Raw genomic sequence first — 19,935 nt, forward strand, 5'->3', positions numbered from 1 at the left:
TCGAGGGCCAAGGAAGAGCAAGTCATCACAGCATTGCCAGATGCAACGGCATTTCCACTGTTGCCATAGCTCTAACAAGGTAGAAGCATTCGTAGTGTAGCCAATGTGGCGGCTAGGTTCTGTTTTTACCTCTTTGTTGTAGTAAGTAATCTGCATTTATTAAACATTTTATAAGTTATATTTAAAGTTATGGTCATTGATTTGTGTTATTGCATTATATTTCTAAAGTAAAATGTGTTGGCTTCATCCAACACACTAGTAATAACATTTAGGCAGTATCGGTAACGGAATCGGCAGTATCGGTAAGTTAGTATCGGTAGTATCAGAAATGGCTCAGAATCTGTATCGGCTCAGCACTACATATTTATAAATTACATTACACTTGTGTCACTCTTCAATACAATGAAAATTTTAAAACCATCACTATACACAAAAAAATAATTAAAGTTTTCAGTTATAGACTTACCAAATGTCTCTTCAAACTGCAGTTCCACACACATATTGGAACCATTTAATTTATGACTTACTAAACAAATGGTAACAAAATAATTTGAGGTACGTAATTCACTGTTTGTTCAGTTTTTAAGCTCTATCCTACAATAGCATGAAAATTTAAAAGTTTGTAACACTAGCATATATTAAAAACTAAGTTACTGTCTACACTCAAAATAATCACAATGTATCCATACGACTTTACTTTTACTTCTCCAGTAGAGCTTCTTTCATTTTTGTTGTTGAAGATTTGGCCCCCTTCAATGTTTGTGAATTAAAACTGTGTTCAAAACAAGATCCACGTTTAGATGATTTAATGGTCAGTAGTTTCCCTAAAATTTCATCACTAAGGGATGATCGAAACTGAGTTTTGGTTTTTGTGACCATACTGAACAAACTCTCGCATTCTGCGTTGCTATGGGGAATTATCAGTATACCCAACATTACTTTAGCAAGTTAGTCATATTTACGAATGCCATCTGCAGACACAATTTCACCAACCAAATACCATTTGGTATCAATCCTTTCCTCCTGCTCAATTTCTGGGGTTAGTTTTTGTAACTGAAATCTATAAAACTGAAACTGCAATATGTCCATTTCTCTAGGAAAATCATCTACACTAACACCCAACATATTTGGAAATTGTTCCACCAAAAATTTAACACTTGAGAAAGATGCTGTGCTGATTGAGGAGATGTTTGCTACCTCTGCATGCATCAAAACATCACTTTTCAAAGGGAACTTGACCCTAATAAATAGGATTAATTAAGTTAATAAGCAGTTTTATCAGAATGAACGGCGTAAACTGCACAAAGCAATAGGCGCGTTTTAAACAACGGGAATATTGCATTACATTAGATGAGGTTAAAACAGGACAGAAATAAAATGGTTCAAATATCAAATAACAGGAAAACGTAAATAACGGTAACATAAGTAAGGGGTTTCGCTGTATAATTTTTGTAAGTGGAAGATGTAATCGTCCATTTACATTTCTTTTAAACATGATTGGGGGGGGGATGTCTTATATTAGTGTATCCGGGCCAGATTTTGCAAGTCGAATTATTGTAAAGTGAATTAAATTCGAATTGACGAATCGAATATCAAAAAAATTCAAACTCTAATTCAGAAATGTCGAATATTCGCAGAACCCTAGTTTATAGTTTATATTTTCAATCGTGGAAGATATTCGTTCCGCTACAGTTTGGGACAGTAGTGAAATAACTTTACTAAGTTACTTGTTTACAATTGTGAATGTGAATGTTTTTACACCACCATTTATAGTTTATAGTTGAATTGCTGAAAACGGTATATTTTTAATACAAGAAACTGTAAAATTACGTTCCCATTTTTCCCCCAACTAATTAGCATCTCCCCAGCTCTAGTTTAAGGAGTTTGTATACTGCAGACGCTGCCTGAATTCAGCTATTTTACTTCTTACAAGCAGCATTATATGTTTGACACTTGTTTAATGCTTGATTTATTGCAATATTCTCATTTAATTATTTTTTCTCTGAGAATGAAATAATTAAAATATAATTCAAACTTCTGAAATTTGAAAACTCAAAATATAAAATTTGAAAATTAAAGTGTTATAACACCCCTACCAAGTGTTGTTTGAAAAAAAAAAGTGTTAAAAACCACCAAAATTAAACATACTTTTAAAGGGGTCAACTCCAATCTCTTCACGTGTCTTCAGAGCTTCCTCAATATCTTTTTTCTTCACGCACTGGATCCCGAGGTTAGAGAACGTCGCTGCCATCGTCTCTTGGTTGATTTCCAAAGTGCACACCCCCATCTTGCAGCCTTCCTTGCCCACCAGGTTATGAGGATGTGGACGGTACGGGGGATCCTTCGTCACACATGACACGACCACCAAAGCACGACCTTTGTAGCCCACAACCTGCAAAACCAACAGTTCCACAATCCTGAGTTCACATCTCAAGATGTTACAGTGTTAGCAAACCAACAAGCAAAAAATTAATAAATTGGGGTCATTATAGAAAATTAGAGATGGGCCAATCAATGCTCAAATACCATTAAATCCTTACTATTCAATATTTGAAGAAAAAGATTCAAAAAAAAATACCAGAGGAAATAAAGTTCATTAAAAAATTAAACACTGATAACCTCTTAAGATAACTATGTAATTTTTTTTTCTTCACACCTATCCTTTTACCATTCCTCAAAATACTGTAATGTAACATGTAATTATATAAATAAAATTAAAATATGTATTATGTATTGATTCTGGAAACTTAGTTTGTGAAAAAAAAAATATATATATATATTAGGGTAAAATGTCTCAACATCAAAGTTAAAAATTTCATTTCATTTTATTTTTGACCCTTGGATTCAACGGGTATATTTACAGTACTCTTTTATAATCGAATTTGAGAAAATTGGGATTTGGACAATCACTAGAGAAAATGGAAGTTAACAAGATGCTGATGGAGCACTGATGGAATGTGTGGGAGAAACAGGAAAACCCACAGCACACTGCAACATCCGCCCGGTCGTCTCGGTGGGAAGCAACTCAACCGCTGTGGCTGACAAGAGAAGAGGGATGTGACACTCTCAATAGCTGAACATGCAGGGAAGCCCCTTTTTAAAACTCCTCGTGGGATCAGGGAAACATACAAAGTAAAATTCAAGGAAGTAGATAAAGAGGGGAATATATAATGCATTAATCAATAGCATTTTCTGAGAAAGATGAAAGAAAGATGGTGTAAAATGCTTGAAAGAGAAAAATCTTAGAATGTAAAAGAGTACTACATATCTTTAACACTTTTTTATATGAAAGAAGTAAAAAACTATAACCATTAACAAATAATTGACATGAATAGTATTATGAAATTCTACAACACTAGAGTTAAACCATCGTCATTAAATTAATTTATTTTAAGATAAGTGAAAATTTTGCAAGGTTCATCATTCAGTTATCTTAATAATTCAATACCTGGTTTGCCTTTCCAGTAGATGCCCAAGAATTTTAAGCAAACAACACCATTCTACAATTTACATTGTCTCTTCTGATTGTTACATCACTGGTTTTTATAACTTACCTCTATGCAAATATTATTGTGTGAATTTAGTTCAAATATTTAAGGAATGTAGGTATAACCATATATCTTAGTTAACTATTGTCTTCTCGCCATCACAAATACAAATAACATGATCTGTCTCTTGGAGCACCATTTGCGTGGTATCAGCAGTTTCTTCATCATTAACCTCATAACTTTGCTTTTGTTTATTGTTTAAAGAGCCCTTCATGCATCAAAAATGTTGGTGGAAAACTCAGTAGTGAATTCTCAATGGTCTGCTACACCTCTAGGAAGAAATTCCAGCAAATATGGCAGAAATAGCGATTAAAATTGATCTAACATATTTTTGGTAGAAAATATAAGGGTGTACTGTGCTATCCTTAATTTATACGCCTCAGTATGTAAAACAAAATCTATTAAAATTGCAATCACAGTGATTTATAACAAATCTGGTAACAATACTCATGCTGCCGTCCGCCTAGAAGGCAAGTCCACCAACAACAGTGCGGCAGAATGTGTTTCTTTGCTCTACACTCGCCTCTTTACCCTCTTGACAGTAGAAATAACCATGTTGTCGCAGTCTCTTACTGGCACGCCCCACTCACAGCTCCATCCCCACATGCGAGGCTACCGGAGTTGCCTCGCCATCTTTCAATTTACACTATTTTGATAGTCACTTGCTTACAATAAAGCTCCCATCCTGAATTTATTTTGTTGACATGGCACAGGACTTAGTTTGGTTATGTGTTGAAGTCAACAATTGTGAACTGGCGTGATTATCATGACATTTGTAGTTGCCCATGTGAAATAATAAGTTACTTCCTCACAGCGCTTACAGGTTAGAGTCTGTTAGTAAAGATGTGATTGAAAAAAGGTATAGATGGTTTGGGAGATATGATTTATGCCTTGACATGTCAAAAAATCAGGTTAAATAGTATAAATTAGAATTATAGCAAAAAGATGGAAAAATCCAAGATAGTGGGACCTAATCCTCCTTAAAATAGCTACTCTTTTAAGTCATATTTATTTTTTATGGTTTATTTTTATTCCCATGATGTATATCTTCGAAGACATGTTTATATTTCAATTAAATATATTTTGAGTTTACTGTAAGAAGCCACAAAAAATTAACTTCACATGTGCATCAAAAAAACTTTTTTCTCAGTTGGTGACAAAAACTAGACATGTTCCCTGTCTGTGGTAAAGTTTTGTTTAGAATACATGTCACTAGCAAAATTATTTTATGTTTTGCTAATAAAACTGCTTTTAGTCTTGCAACAGGTCTCTGAAAATGGATGCTGGCATCTTAATAAAAGGTTTGCATGCAGCAATGCTTGTGTTTGCTTTGGCGGTGAGAACTAATGCACCATATACCACACTCATGAGTAGTTAATTCCAGATGTGTAATATTTTCTTGAAAAAATAGGGCTCAAAAATGAAATTCCTCAGCTTAAACTATTTTTAAAACTATTTTTTTTAAATTCAATTTTAAATATTTAGTCAGATTATTAAATTTACTACTAATCATGTTTTCAAGTATGAACAATTTCAAATTCCCCATTTTACTCTATTAACACAATTTCCTGTATGTTTCCAGAGTAAAATAGGAATTAGATACTGCCCAAATATATTTCTAAATGCATTAATAAAAAAAAATATTTTTCCTATATTTTTTATTACTAGTAAATTTTTCTTTTGAATTTTTTCATATTTGTTGTTTTTTCTCTAAACACTGTTTACCATGTAGAACAAAGTGATCTAAGTGACACACTAGTGGGTAATGTTCCCTAGGTAAAAAAAGGCATATGTCTTAGATTTAAGTATTAATTTAATTGAAATATCTCCACCAAACCACCATAAAAAAAATACAACAGTGCAAGTTTTAATATTTTAACACACACATATACATAGTCATATATCTCTCTCTGTGTGTGTGTGTGTGTGTGTGTGTGTGTGTGTGTGTGTGTGTGCGCGCGTGCGTGCGTGCGCGTCAATGATCAGATACTGTGCAGTTTTGAATTATTCACTACATTGCTATCCTTAATTTGCACAGATATTTGGGAGCTTATTAATCTGTTTTGTGGGTCTATAATAGGGTTGCTGCAAAATTTAAAAAAAAATTCCCTGATTTCCCAGATTAGGAATAAAATTTTCCCTAACCACTAAATTAGTTTTTTGCCAGTAACTATTAAGAATTCACATCCAAACCTGTAACTGGTAGGCATACTAGGTCTTCACTATTGGAACATGCCACATTAAATTATTTTATCACATTACTGTTGATAACACTGAAGTTGCATGGTCAAATTGCTTATATTCTTACGACCAAAACAATACGGGGAGTAAAACTTTAGTAATACATAGACATGGGTTGGAAAGGAAGGAGAACGGATGTTTGTTTGGAACCAGTACAGATAAAAAATTAATCTCTGCTATAAATATAACTTTGCAGTAATCTATAACTAAAACTAACTCCATGAGCACCAAAGAAATGCCCCGATTGTCCCAGGGCCACACCTGTATGCTGGGGAAGGTCTTGTTCTCGGGCGTGCTGTGCTTGCCCGGGATGCTGCCCGCGGACCGCCCCTCGCACTCGTAGCGGAAGCGCAGCGCCTTCGACGCCGGCTGCTCCACGATCTTCACGGAGGCCGCCCTCAGGCGGGCGTCGTCCATGGCCGTCCCCGGGCCTCCCCCGCCGTACATCCCTCTGACACCGCTACTCTGCTCCTGGTCCGTCTCGATGACTTCAACTGCGACAGAGTTCCCTTCACAGCCCTGACAGCTATGCAGAGCTATACTAGGTTCAAGTTACTACTGTTTAAACATCACTACCATCAATCAGATGCATATTTCTAGCCATCACGATGCTGACCATAATGAAACAAAGTTTTGCTCTCAATAATATTTCAGTGCGTTTGTGTATGAATATCATCATTAATGAGTTTTTTTTTAAACATTTTAGTTTCAACATTTATCAATTAATTAAACACTTCTTAATTTTTTAGTATTATCATATATAATTAATCAGTATTTAATTCTATCTAAACCTATAAACAAACAAACGTTTATTGTACTTAAAATAACAGCAATAGTGAAAAATTATTTCTAAGGACAGTCCTAAAAGAAAATACCTTTCAACGCCTCTAAGTTATTAGACATGATTGTTATAACGGGTACATTTGGAGTCACTAAAATAATTCAACATATTTGGATCCTAGCCTATCGCGAAATGATTCAGCGAATTCTTCAGGTCCCTACCTATGCCAGATGCCCTCTTGTATGGAACATACTTGTCAAACATTACATGTTTACACAAGTAAACATTGCAGCTAGCTTTTCTTAAAACTATAATAATATTGTAAATTTTGGCTAAGCCTAAAGCAGAAAGTATGTGAGGAATGTAATATTATCAAGTATTCATTACTACACAGAAACAAAATGACAGGTTTTTAAATAAAAGCTGAAATTTAAAAAACTGGTTTTTGTATTAACTAAATGCTTACATAAGTAATTAATTTATATAGCTAGATTGTAAGTTGTGAGATTTTTCAGCATTAATATTTGAAAATGATATTTGTGATCAACAGGAACTAAAGAGACAATAATTTATTTTATAGTACCTAGAGGTTTTACAGTAATGATAAACTCAAAATATTTTATGTTACCTACACCCTCTACGAAGTTTATTGTTATAATAATAAAAAACCTTTCTAATTTAAGCAACAGTAAAAACCTAGCAGCTAATTCAATGTAAAAACCAGGCATAGTTTTAGTACATACTTAATCAGCTCTACACATATAACATACTAGGAAAAAAACACACTTGTAAAATGTCCGTTTCCTAAAATCGGGATTAGGTTAAGTGAAAATTAACTTCCCCAAACTTATATTTAATATAAATAATATAACTTACTTTGCTCCCTTGGAGATAAATTATAAGAATAATTTAACAATTTAATTCATTTCATGCACACAAAACACATGCAAATAGGTATGAACCTACAATAATTGATGAAGACCTCATTAATGAATGTAAGCACTACAACGTGAGCAGCAAGAATAAATGATAGCAACATGTACAGATACAAGATAAGATATGAAAATGACCAAATATTTTTTTCAGCAATTTTATCTCAAGTGGTTTCAGAAAAATCAACTTCCTCTCTTCCTCTCTTAATATCACTGGCACCCTTCTCACTCTCTTTCAAAGAAATAATCTGAAAACAATTAATGTACAGCAACATAATACACACAAAATCAATTTTGTAATTATTTGATACAAATATCAAAAGGGACAATCATACGTACGTTTTATGTTACACACATTCCATCGCTATCATGCCCAAAACACCCCCACAACTAGCAGATAACTCTCCCCCAAACCTGGCAACTAAATCTCCCTTAAAACTGGCAGCAACAACCCACCACACCTTGCAACTAAAATCAACATCTACCCACTCCCCCCTCCAACAGACCACTAAAACACCACCACAATTGGCAGTTGCCAAATCCCCAAACATTACAGTTAACACACCCAAACACCTGACAGTTAAAACACCCCCTAACACAACCCACACTTGGCAGCTACCACACCCCCAACCCAAGCTGCTAGCATACCCCCACTCATTGTAGATAAACACCAGACATCTAACAGCTAAAACACCCCCAAACCTTGCAAATAACACACCCCCACACCAGACAACTAACACACCCCCACACCTGGCAGTTAATGACCACAAACCTGACAGTTAACACACTACCACACCTTGCAAATAACACACCCCTACATCAGACAACTAACACTGGCACTAACAGATCCCCTACCAGGCAGCTAACACACCTTCTAACTGGCAACTAACACACTCCTACCTGGCAGCTGACAGTTATCATAGCCACACATATACCTAGAGGCAGGGAGTGGTTAAGTCATATTCAAGACAAATGGTGTCTATTAATACAGTTTTTAGTTCCTAACTTTCTAGAACTGCTCTACAGAAATTTATTTCTTCTGAGAACAGGAGGAATATAAATTGCAGAATAACATTTTTTTGATCACTGAAAATTGAATTCCATATAACTAAATGTAAAGTGTGTGAATTGTCTTATAGCAGGTGCTCATTTGAAGAAATTCTTAATTTGTTAGAAAATAGGAAAATATCTCTGTTGTTTAGTTGATCTGACATTTAATGTTATAGTAATCATGTAAACTATTGTATAATGTGCTAAAATTTTCTTTATGAAAACATTTATTTCAACTTTATTTTACTATTATTTAGAATACACTGTACAGTAATTTTCCTACACAAGTACAATGTATTTTAATTTAAGGAGATAAACACATTTGTATATTTTTATAGTTTAGATAAAAAGCAATGTGCATATATTTTATAATTTTTGTGTGACTAGACAGACCTGTTCTATTCTGGATCCTTGAATCCATGTAGGATCATCGGAACAAAAAATAATAAATATATACACACAGGAAAATTCTTAGAGCAGCATATTGTTTCTCTTCATACATACAAGAAAATTCACAATTCACAGCAAAATGACAATTGCATCTTAGAGGTCTGTATATTCCTATCTGGAAGTAGAATTTTATACTGAACTATTATCTATACTAATACAACAAAGCTGAAGCGTTTGTTTGTTTGAATGTGTTAATCTCTGGAACTACCCGTTGGATTGGAAACATTATTTTTGCATTTGATAGCCAAATTCTTCAGGAAGGTTTATAAGCTATTTAAAATCAGCTATAGTTACATAGATATATTAGTATAAATAATTTTCTTAACAAAATATAGTTAATATTGCTATCTTCTAATTTTTTTTAAATTGTGATGATAAACTTTAATATTCATCTGTCAAGAAAACAGTTCTTCAAGTGAAATAAATAGCTGAAGTTTTTTTCTGTTTTGATTATTTTGTTTAATTCATCAGAGTTTTGAAACTTTTATGTGAAAATGAAACGGAAGATAGCGTATGAATAGGTTATAGAGTGCTGAGGTTCTTAGTATTTGATTGTGTTGACAAACTAATATTCTTCTGCCAAGAAAACAGTTAATGAAGTAAAATAAATAGTTGTTTTTTTTCTTTTCTTTTCAAAATGCCTCAAAGAAAATATCAGCTTTCTTGGCAGTCTGCAACATCAAAGTGTCTGAGACTTTTACTAGTGTGGGTTGTGTTAGGGGGTGTTTTAACTGTCAGGTGTTTGGGTGTGTTAACTGTAATAGACTATAAAACGGAAGATGAGCGTATGAATAGGTTGGGTAGTTAACGTAACATTACCGAACAAAACCGGCTTAGGGAACCCAGTGCTAAACATTCTCGGCGTTTGATTCAATAGATTGTATAAACTTCCGCAAACCGTGCTCGAGAATCAAGCGTTGAATGTTCACAGCATTCAACCCAACAACGAATGAGGTCAAATGTTATTAGAGCACGTAGCCAAACCAAATTACTAAATTTGGCATTTGTTTATGACTTAACATAGATTATTCCGAGATAAACGACGTTGACATTGGCAAAATGAATGATATTTGCAACAGCTGCCAAGCATATAAATGGAAAACTGAAGCGCCTGGTTTATGTTGTAGTAGCGGTTAAGTAAATATTCCTAAAATTCTGAAACCAATACTAGTTTTGAAAGAATCATTATTGAGTATACATTCAGGCTCAAAATAATTATTAAGTTATACAAGACAATATAATACTCTATTTCAAATGACTTCATTTGGTGCCAAAGAAATTAGCGCAGGAAATGTTATGCCTACATTCAAGATATACACGGACAAGTTTACCACTTGATAGGAAATTTACTTCCTGTTCAAAATGTGCAAGCCAAATTTTTGCAAATATATTTTGTTTCCCAAGCTGCTCAGCTATCTTTGCGTTCAAAATTAAATCCAAGCCTACAAACTGACCTTACTGACCATTTACAAAAAGATCTTCACAATCATAAAAGTTATATTCAAAGTTTCAAATATAAATGAAAACAGACCAGCGCACAATCTAAAACTAACCATCCACGCTGATCTAAAACCTCCCAATGATCACAGTGAAAGCTATAATGCACCAACTGTAGATGAAGAAGCTATTCTTTTTGTACATTAAGATAAAGAACCGAGAGATATTGTGTTAAATAAAAGAGATAGTCATCTTCAAAGAGTTACATGTATTGTATGAACCATTACAATATCCCCTGCTCTTCCCACGAGATGATGGGTACTGCAACAACATTCAACAACAAAACGGTGCTGCACGACCTAAGACATATATGCAATTTTATGCTTTCAGTCTTATGGTAAGAACAAATGATTATTTCAGAGGATTGTTTAGTCAATATTGTGTCAAAACAGCAGCAAAAATGATATCTGAACGGCTTGAATTTATAAGAAGGAATCAAAAAAAATTGAGAGCTGATGAATATATACATCTACGAATTGATTTTGTAAATGATCAAACTGTTAATGCTTCTAATACAGGTCAGTATGTTATATTGCCTTCTTCATTTACATGATCTCGATGATATAGGAATGAAAAGAGCCAAGACACCATGACATATGTTAGAAACTTTGGGAGTACAGATCTTTTTATCACCTTCACCTGTAATCCAGAATTGCCAGAAATTAAAATTGAGTTATTTCCATATCAAAACTCACAAGATAAACATTATTAGATTTCAAGAGTTTTCCATTTAAAACTCAAAAAAATACCAGACATTTTAACGAAAAAAATTTATTTTTGGACCAACTAAGGCCTTTGTTTATAGTGTTGAATGGCAGAAAAGAGGTTTACCGCATGCTCACATTTTGCTATGGCTTACAAACAATATGCAACCAGATTTCATAGATGACATAATACGGGCAGAAATACCTGATAAACAACAAGATCCTGGACTTTACAACATGGTAATGAAAAACATGTTCCATGGCCCTTGTGGACCAAATGACCCAACATCACTATGTATGAAAGAAAACATGTGTTCCAAAAAATACCCAAGGAGATTTATATCTGAGACCCAAACTGGTGATGACGGTTACCCAACCTATAGACATAATGTAGACAATAGGTGGGTTGTCCCTTATAATCCAGTTTTATTAACAACTAGCTGCAGTACCCGGCTTTGCCTGGGCTGAACACCGGGTGATATATTGTCCGCGGGTTACAGCAAAATGGATAGCGATATGTCCAGTGTGGTGGACATTAAGAAATGACACATAATTACTGTTTGTGTATCTGTGACCTATGGTATTCTGTTTACCCATGGCGATTGGTTGAAAGGTTTAGAAGTTGATGCGCTACAGCGCCATCTAGCGGCGAGTTACAAAAAAATGGTTAGCATATAAACCTTCTCCATGATAAAAACACTTCGATGTGCCAACTTTCATGGCGATCGTTCAAACGGTGTAAGAGTTTATCGACGTCATACATGCCAACATCCAATTATATATATTCTAATATTTTGAAATTTTAGGGCTTTCACTTTTGCGGAAAGTGGATGTTCAGGACCTCGAATGGTTTGGAACACTCCATCTCGAAAGAATAGATATTTGAAATTCCTGAAATTGTCGAAATTTTGGGGATTTGTTCCCAGAGTGGGGCGGGGGGTTCGAGGACCCTGAATGGCTCGAAAACACTTAAAATCGAAAGAGATAGATTTTTAAAAAATTTTAAACTTTCGAAATTTTGGGGCTTTAAGCACCTGGGAGGGGGGGGGGGGGGGTGATGTTGAGGACCCCAAATGGCTCGGAAACACTCCAAATCGAAAGAGATATAAAGGAATTTAAGGATGTAGGCATTTACTGTATACTCCTATCTACCATAATAACAATATTGACAAATAGAAAGCTTATTACCTACCTATGAATAATTATCTAAATTAATTAATAAATAACTGTATGTTTAAGAATTTACGTACATACATAATATTAAACTTCAAACTATACACACCAAAAAAAAACTAAGGATGTTTGTGAAACTATTTTTCATTTGTCATAATGTTTAAAACATTTGTAGGATTTGTTTATATGTAAAACTGTGGTTGCAATATTCCGCTTATCCAAAGGAGTATAGAAATTAATAGAGATATCACTCGGTAGGTAAGAATATATATATATATATATATACGAAATTAAATGAAATTAAAACATACATAAATAAAATTATCTCACACTCAACCAAACATAATGTTTAATATAAAATAAAGGAAGATGGCAATTACACGTAACTATTCTAATTAATAAAAAAAATCAACTTTCCTGAAATAGTAAAATTCAAATTTTTCAACAATATATTACATAATTGATAAATATATCTGGTCTTCGGTCTCAGCAGCCCTAAGACTCTTGACGCTCAGCAGATAAATTATAAACACTAAACCAAACTCCTTGCAAATAAGTAGATACTGTAAAAAAAATAACAATATTGACAAATAGAAAATATTAGTAGGCCCTACCAACCTATGAATAAATTTCGAAGAAATTTATAAGTTTAAGAATTTATGTACCTACATAATATTAAACTTGAAACTATCAACACAATAAAAACCTAAGAATGTAAGTGAAACTAATTTTTTTTGTCATAATACCTAAAATACGTATGTTTCCAAAATGAAACAAAGTACAAATAATGACCAATTTGACAAAAAAAAATTGTAGAACTCGAATGACATTGAAAACATACACGTGAAATTTAAAAGAATTATGAGTGCCCTAGGTAGGAAGAAAAAATATATATAGAAGAAATTAAATAAAAAAATGGGAGCGTGTACTTAGGTACGCGCATGAGAAGTTATACTTCTTTGGCATCATTAAAAAATAGTTTTTAATTGCATGCAAAAATATTGCGTGGAGTCCCTCCGCACAGAAGAAGTGAAACTTCGTAATGTGGAAATGAAAATAGGAAGGGGTAGAAATTGATTTTTAGTGAAATCATATTGTATCAAATCAAACTAAAAAAATAAAGGAAATAAATTTGTAACGATTCATAGATTGATCTTCAGAGAGAGAGCGACACCTATTGAATGTCTATAAAACTAACTTTCTTATGAGAGCAGATTTTCATGAAATAAATCATGAAATCATTCAACGATAAAAGCTGTTTATTTAATTAAGCAGACGGGTTCGCCCCAAGGAGAAAATTGACGCTGCGAGACCTCGTGGACATAGAGAAATGACACACACTCACTATTTATGTGTCTATGAAACATGATTTTTTTTTGCAATTTAAAAAACGGTATTGAAAACTGAAACAAATATGGCGACACTACAAACTGTCAAGATCTTTATTTTTTTCTTTCTCTCTACTTAGTTCCTTAAAATAGCAAAACGTAACGTAATGGCTTGAAAGCTATTGCTCGGCAGACATAGAGGAATGACACTAACAGTTTGTATATCTATGACACACATTACATAAAATGAAGATATATTTTTTTAACATGTTTAAAATTTATTTTTTTAGACAAAAGATAGCCTATGTCCATCCCCAGGATATAATCTATCTCCTTGCCAAATTTCATTACGATCCGTTCAGCCGTTCAGCTGGGAAAAGGTAACAAACAGACAGACAGACAGAGTTACTTTCGCATTATAATATTAGTAAGGATTTTCAATGCACACATTAACGTGGAATTTTGCCAGTCAGTCAAAGCTATTATTTATTTATATATATATATATATATATATATATATATATATATATATATATATATACATACATATATATATACATACATACACACACACACACACACACACACACACACACACACACATTCACTTTGCACAATAACAATGATGAGGTAGAAAAATATCTTAATGGTCGCTATATTAGCACTTCTGAAGCTACTTGGAAAATTATTCAGTTTCCAATTCATGAACACTTCCCAGCAGTCATTCATTTAGCGGTCCATTTGCAAAAGGACACAGAATTTATTTTAATGATAAAATTTTCAAGATTGCGTTAATAATCCTGCATCAACTCTCACTGAATTTTTTGAATTTGACTATTTTGTAAAAACTTTTTGTTATATCATGAAGTGTCTCAATATTACACTTGGGAAAGAAATACATTATTTAGAGGAAAATGTGGCCAAGATGATGATGGTTACCCTGGTGTAATAAAAGACACAGCTTTAAGCCGTGTTTATAATGTTTATCCAAATCAAACAGAATGTTTTTGCTTAAGAATATTATTAATGAATGTGCCCGGACCAATTTTTTCGAACATCTTAGAACTGTAAATGGCAATATTTTGGCAACATATTAAAGTGCTTGCAAATGATTAGGATTATTAGAAAGAAATGAACATTGAGAAAATACTCTTTCAAACACAGCTATTTCTGAGTCGGCAACAAAACTTAAGAGAGTTATTGTTACCATCCTAATCTTTTGCCATCCATCAGAGCCAACCAAATTATGGGAAAAAATTTTTTTTAATAATTTGTGAGAACATATTAGAGTTTGAAACAAAGATCATGACCTGCTACTACAATACAATGATAAAATATACAATGAAGGGCTTACATTGGTAGAGGTTAAAATTCATGAGATATTGGGAAAAAAAACTCTTAAAAGATTTCAGACTAAATATATTTCCAAATATCAACCCAAGTTAGTCAGTGCTTACAATTCTGTTTTAAAAAAGCATTTTCACTCACGAAGGCAAAACATTTTTTTTTATGCTCCAGGTGGTACTGGCAAAACTTCTGAGTCCAATTTAATATAAGCAAAAGCTATGTCACAGGGAAAAATAGCCATAGCCATTGCGTCATCAGGTATTGCTGCCACGCTATTGACAGGAGGAAAGACGGCTCATTCCACTTTTTAACTACCCCTTACAGTATCACTTGAAAGAGACAATATGTACTCTATCCATAAACATGGCTCATTGGGCAAGGTCTTGCAAAGATGCAAGCCTAATAATATGGGATACGAACACTATGACTTAAAGCTCACGTGGAAGCCTTAGATGCAATCTCAGAGTCATAAGAAGCTCCAAGTTATGGGTAGAATTACTTTGATGTTTTCTGGTGATTTAAGACACACATTGCCTGTAATAGTTAGGGGAACTAGAGCAGATATTATTAAATCGTGCTTAAAATCTTTCCCATTGTGGAAGTCTGTTGAATCCTTGAGCTACTGTACATACCAATATGAGGAGTCACCTTGGTGGAGGTAGCACAGATTTCCCAATAAAGCTACTTTTGATTGGTGACAGGAAAGTACCTGAATCATAAATTGCCAATGATAAAGACCTTGGTGGGATCGTGACCAACATTGAAGAACTTATCTTTAAAGTGTATCCCGACATGGCCAATATTAATGAAAATAATTATAAATGTATGTGAGAGAGGTCAATTTTAGCTGTCAGGATGCCTTCAACAACAAAATAATCTCTAAACTACCAGATGATATTGTATACTACCTTGCCATTGATACCGTCATGAATCAAAAAGATGACGTACATTACCCTCAAGATTTTTTTAATTTATTGTATCCATGTGGACTACCCCGACATTCCTTGAAATTAAAAATTGGCATTTCAATTATTTTATTACGTAACCATACTTCAAGTGAAATTTCTTAGAAACAATGTCATAGTAGCTATAGGTTTGACTGGGCCAGCAGTTGGGCAAACAGTACTAATACCTCGTATTCCGATGATACCCACAGATTTGCCATTTAATTTTTAAATGATACAATTTCCTGTGAAGGTATCGTCTGCAGTCACTATAAATAAAGATCAGGGGCAAACTTTACAGTATGTCGGAATAAATTTGAGAAAATACTGTTTTTCCCATGGACAGTTATATGTTGCCTTATCTAGATCAGGTTACGAAGATAACTAGTATGTACTAATGCCACAAGAAAATATGACTAAAAATATTGTATATGCTGAAGTACTCAAAATAATATATAAATAATCTGCTTTCTTTTAAATAATTTAGTTTGTGTAAGATATTTGTTTACTTAGTAAGTAAAATTTTTATTTAAAAAAATAAAAAATAAAAATAGAATTTGATAAAAGAAAAGTCTTAACACATGTCATTTATACAAAAAAATATATTATAAATAAATAAATAAATATGACAAAAAACACAGCGAAGCAGGTACTTGCAGCTAGTAACTAATATGAGTAGCTATTTGATTTCCAGATAAAAAACAGAAAGCTCAATTTATCTGAAGCATTGTGTAAAATAATGAAAAAAGTCAAAAAAAAATCAAATTTGATCTACTATTCAACGCTGCAGAGAGAAAATCTGGTTGTTCCTTGCCCCAGGACACACATTTCTTCACAAATGATTATTTTTATCTGATTGAATCCAAAATTAAACTATTATTTCAAGCATTGTACTAGGGACAGAGAATAAATGCTCTTTTCTTCTACGTTATTATACCTTCAAACATACCTACGTTATTATACCTTCAAACATACCTATGTAAAATTATATGCATGGAAAATAAGCTATCGTAAGAAGCAATAACTACACAAGTAGACAATACAATACTTGTTTGCAAGTATTTCTCAACAAAGCTTACAAAAACTCCAACTTTTTACAACGAAACTAGATGATATTTTCATGCTATTTTGACATAACAGAGAAAAAGGTATTTTACACATTTTTAGCATTGTCTGCTTTACGGAGTTTGACTGTCACTGGTTAAACAATTTCAGCCGAACAAAGCTTTGCACCTGCGTAGAAAATTGTGGCCAGCAAATACAGTAAAAAAAAAAAAAAATAAGGAAACTATTTAGTGAACAAAGTGATGACTAGTATAAAATGGAATATAGTCATTTTAGGCTACAATAGTCCTGCTACAGTTATGAATGGATTCATAAACTTTTTTTTTTTCAATTTGTAAGTCCAAAATGCAGAATAAATACACTGTCAGCCTTTACAGTTAAATGCAATATTCAAAAACTAAAGATGTATTATGTTTTTGGACCTCAGACCTAGTTATATATATATTTTTTTTAATTAAATGTGCAAACTATACATTTCATGACATACTTCAGACTGTTCTACTGGAAAAAAATGTCTTTCAGTGTTGGGACCACAAACTTATTTCTGCAAGCTACAGTGTGCTCTCTTCTCACATTCTCTCTATGACCATCGGGTACACAATGTGTACCTTGCTCGACGACTCCTGGTAGAACTCACACCTTGAGTGTATCAGAGCTGCTTCAGGAAAATAGTATTCATTAGCTGAGTGAACCAAATATCTGAAAAGAATGCAGTTGCATAAGCTGACCTGAGACATCAAAGAAGGGAACTCCTGCCATAACCTTACAACTGAAAACTTAGAAATATTTTTATAAATTTTTCAAAAAGTATCTTTGTTTATTTGCGAGTTTGTGTTTTTGATCCAAATTGGGTGTGATTAGCCTCATTGTTCCCTTAAAATTAAAAAATCAACTGAATACTGTCATTTCTATATATACTCCCTGTAAAAATTTTAGTCATAAAAATCTGAACAACTTAAATCAATTACTTTAATTATATAACAGATGGTTTTCCTCTGAAGCTTTATACTCAGTAGAGTATAAATTTTACAATACTAATTGTTTAAATGTTAAACCCTTGTTTTATGATACCAATTGTTTAAATGTTAAACGCTTGTTTTATGAGTACAAATCCACACCAAATAAACTGTTATGTAAATAACATATAGGTATACAATCAGAAATGTTAAAGCAACAAGAAATATTAATGACAGTCAACACTACACTATCAAAAAATGTGGAAAAAAAAATAGTAAATTATAATAAAGTCAAGATTTTATGGTATTATCTTTAACTCAATTTCATTCTTTAAAATGGAAGATTTTGGTGTCACCAATTAAATTTTTTATAAATGATGTTTTTTTTTTACAAAGATGGTGTAAGACAATACTAATCAGTGTTATTTATAGTGTCATACAAATAACATTTTTTTTATAAATTAATGGTTGTTTAGATGTATAGGAAATAATTATTCAGATAAAAAAAAACAAGTATTACAGTATTTTAAATATACATCAGAATCAGGAACATAAAAATTTAACAATAAGGAAACACAATTTTCACAATTCATTTGGTATGAACATACTATTACAAACCAAATAATAAAACAAAGGCATTCATTAAAATTTTTGGATATAAAAAATACAAATTTTTGGTTATTTGTGTAAAGTTATGTTTTATTTTATTATTTAACATGCATGATTATTAATATTCATTTAAGTTTTATCTTATTGCACCATAAAATTTTGCCCTTACTATAAGTAAGTGAATATTTTAGTAATTATTTTTGGAGAACAGTAGTGTGTTAGGAGGTAGAAGATATGCTTAAAAATTAAATCACTAGGAAATACTCTCTGGAATAATTGTAAGGCAATGCATTCAAAAAAAATTCAAATATTAGTAAAAATACTTAGTAATAACTAACAGTAAGTCAACCTCCAAAGTGCACTTGGATAAAAATGTCAACTTTGGTGAGAGTTCATCCTGCATGAATGTATGTGGTTTTAAACTGTAAGGTTAGGATAATTTAGCCTGTAAGTTGCAACAAAATTAGCCTAAAAAAATTTTTTTAAATAAAAATGTGTATAAATTAATAAAAGACTGACGTGTAAAGATATAACACTTAATCTAAGAATGATGCACTACTCTTGCATCAGTCTTGTAGACTCGTATAGCTTCTGTTGGGTTCCACATTTTGGTTTTCTTAGCTATAAATTGTACCTAACAATTTTGTAAATTTACTGCAAAATTTTGTTTACCTGTTTCATTGTTTGTTTCACCCTCTTCCTAACAATCACTATCCACTGGCTATCAGGGAATGCGTGAAGGCTGGACAAGGAGAAGGGGAAGAAGTCATGTGTGGGCCCAGCGGGGAAGGTGGCTACGTTCACGCAACTCAAAACACAAAAATACAAGGTTCTACCAATTAATAATATGTAATGTAAGCTGTTTAAGATTGAATCCAAGTTCTTTAAGTACCTATCTATCACCCTCAACCTCTTTTAATGCAATCGAAGAAACTATTATCTTGCAAGGTCGTGAACAGCTTTCTAAAACTTTGAAACATTTTTCAGTGAAAACATTTGCACCTTTATCTCACGTACATTTTGTAAAATTACCCTTTGTTTACTTTTTTTTTTTTTGCATTTTAGAATTTCTTTGTTTGGAGTAAAGTCCAAACACCATTTCCGTACCTTCTGTTTGAATTACATGAAAAATTATTCAGAAAAACCCATTGTAATGATTGGTAATTCAGTAGACTTACATGTTAATTTTAGCATTTCTTTTTTGTGTTTTTAAATGTAGTGCAATATTCTACACTAATTTAAATTGTTAGCATCTTATGGATTGACCCAACATACTTTCAGATTAGCTTGAAGTAAATTAACAAAAGTGA

General features: G+C 32.7%; 1 protein-coding gene across 6 annotated transcripts in view; it reads right to left on the reverse strand.

Moving 5' to 3' along the window:
- LOC134531173 (embryonic polarity protein dorsal-like) overlaps positions 1 to 19,935 on the reverse strand; it is a 117,116-nt gene that overhangs the window by 88,002 nt on the left and 9,179 nt on the right. For 5 of the 6 annotated variants that reach the window (XM_063366805.1, XM_063366800.1, XM_063366802.1 and 2 more), the window contains exons 3-4: positions 6,051 to 6,283; positions 2,149 to 2,392 (exon numbers count right to left, since the gene is read on the reverse strand). In XM_063366805.1, coding sequence (XP_063222875.1) covers positions 2,149 to 2,392; positions 6,051 to 6,283 — 477 coding nt within the window. Of the gene's footprint in view, positions 1 to 2,148; positions 2,393 to 6,050; positions 6,284 to 17,668; positions 17,760 to 19,935 lie in introns of all 6 variants that reach the window. The other variant, XM_063366804.1, reaches the window with a different exon arrangement.

This window comes from Bacillus rossius, chromosome 3 (assembly GCF_032445375.1).
Source record: "Bacillus rossius redtenbacheri isolate Brsri chromosome 3, Brsri_v3, whole genome shotgun sequence".
Taxonomy (NCBI): domain Eukaryota; kingdom Metazoa; phylum Arthropoda; class Insecta; order Phasmatodea; family Bacillidae; genus Bacillus; species Bacillus rossius.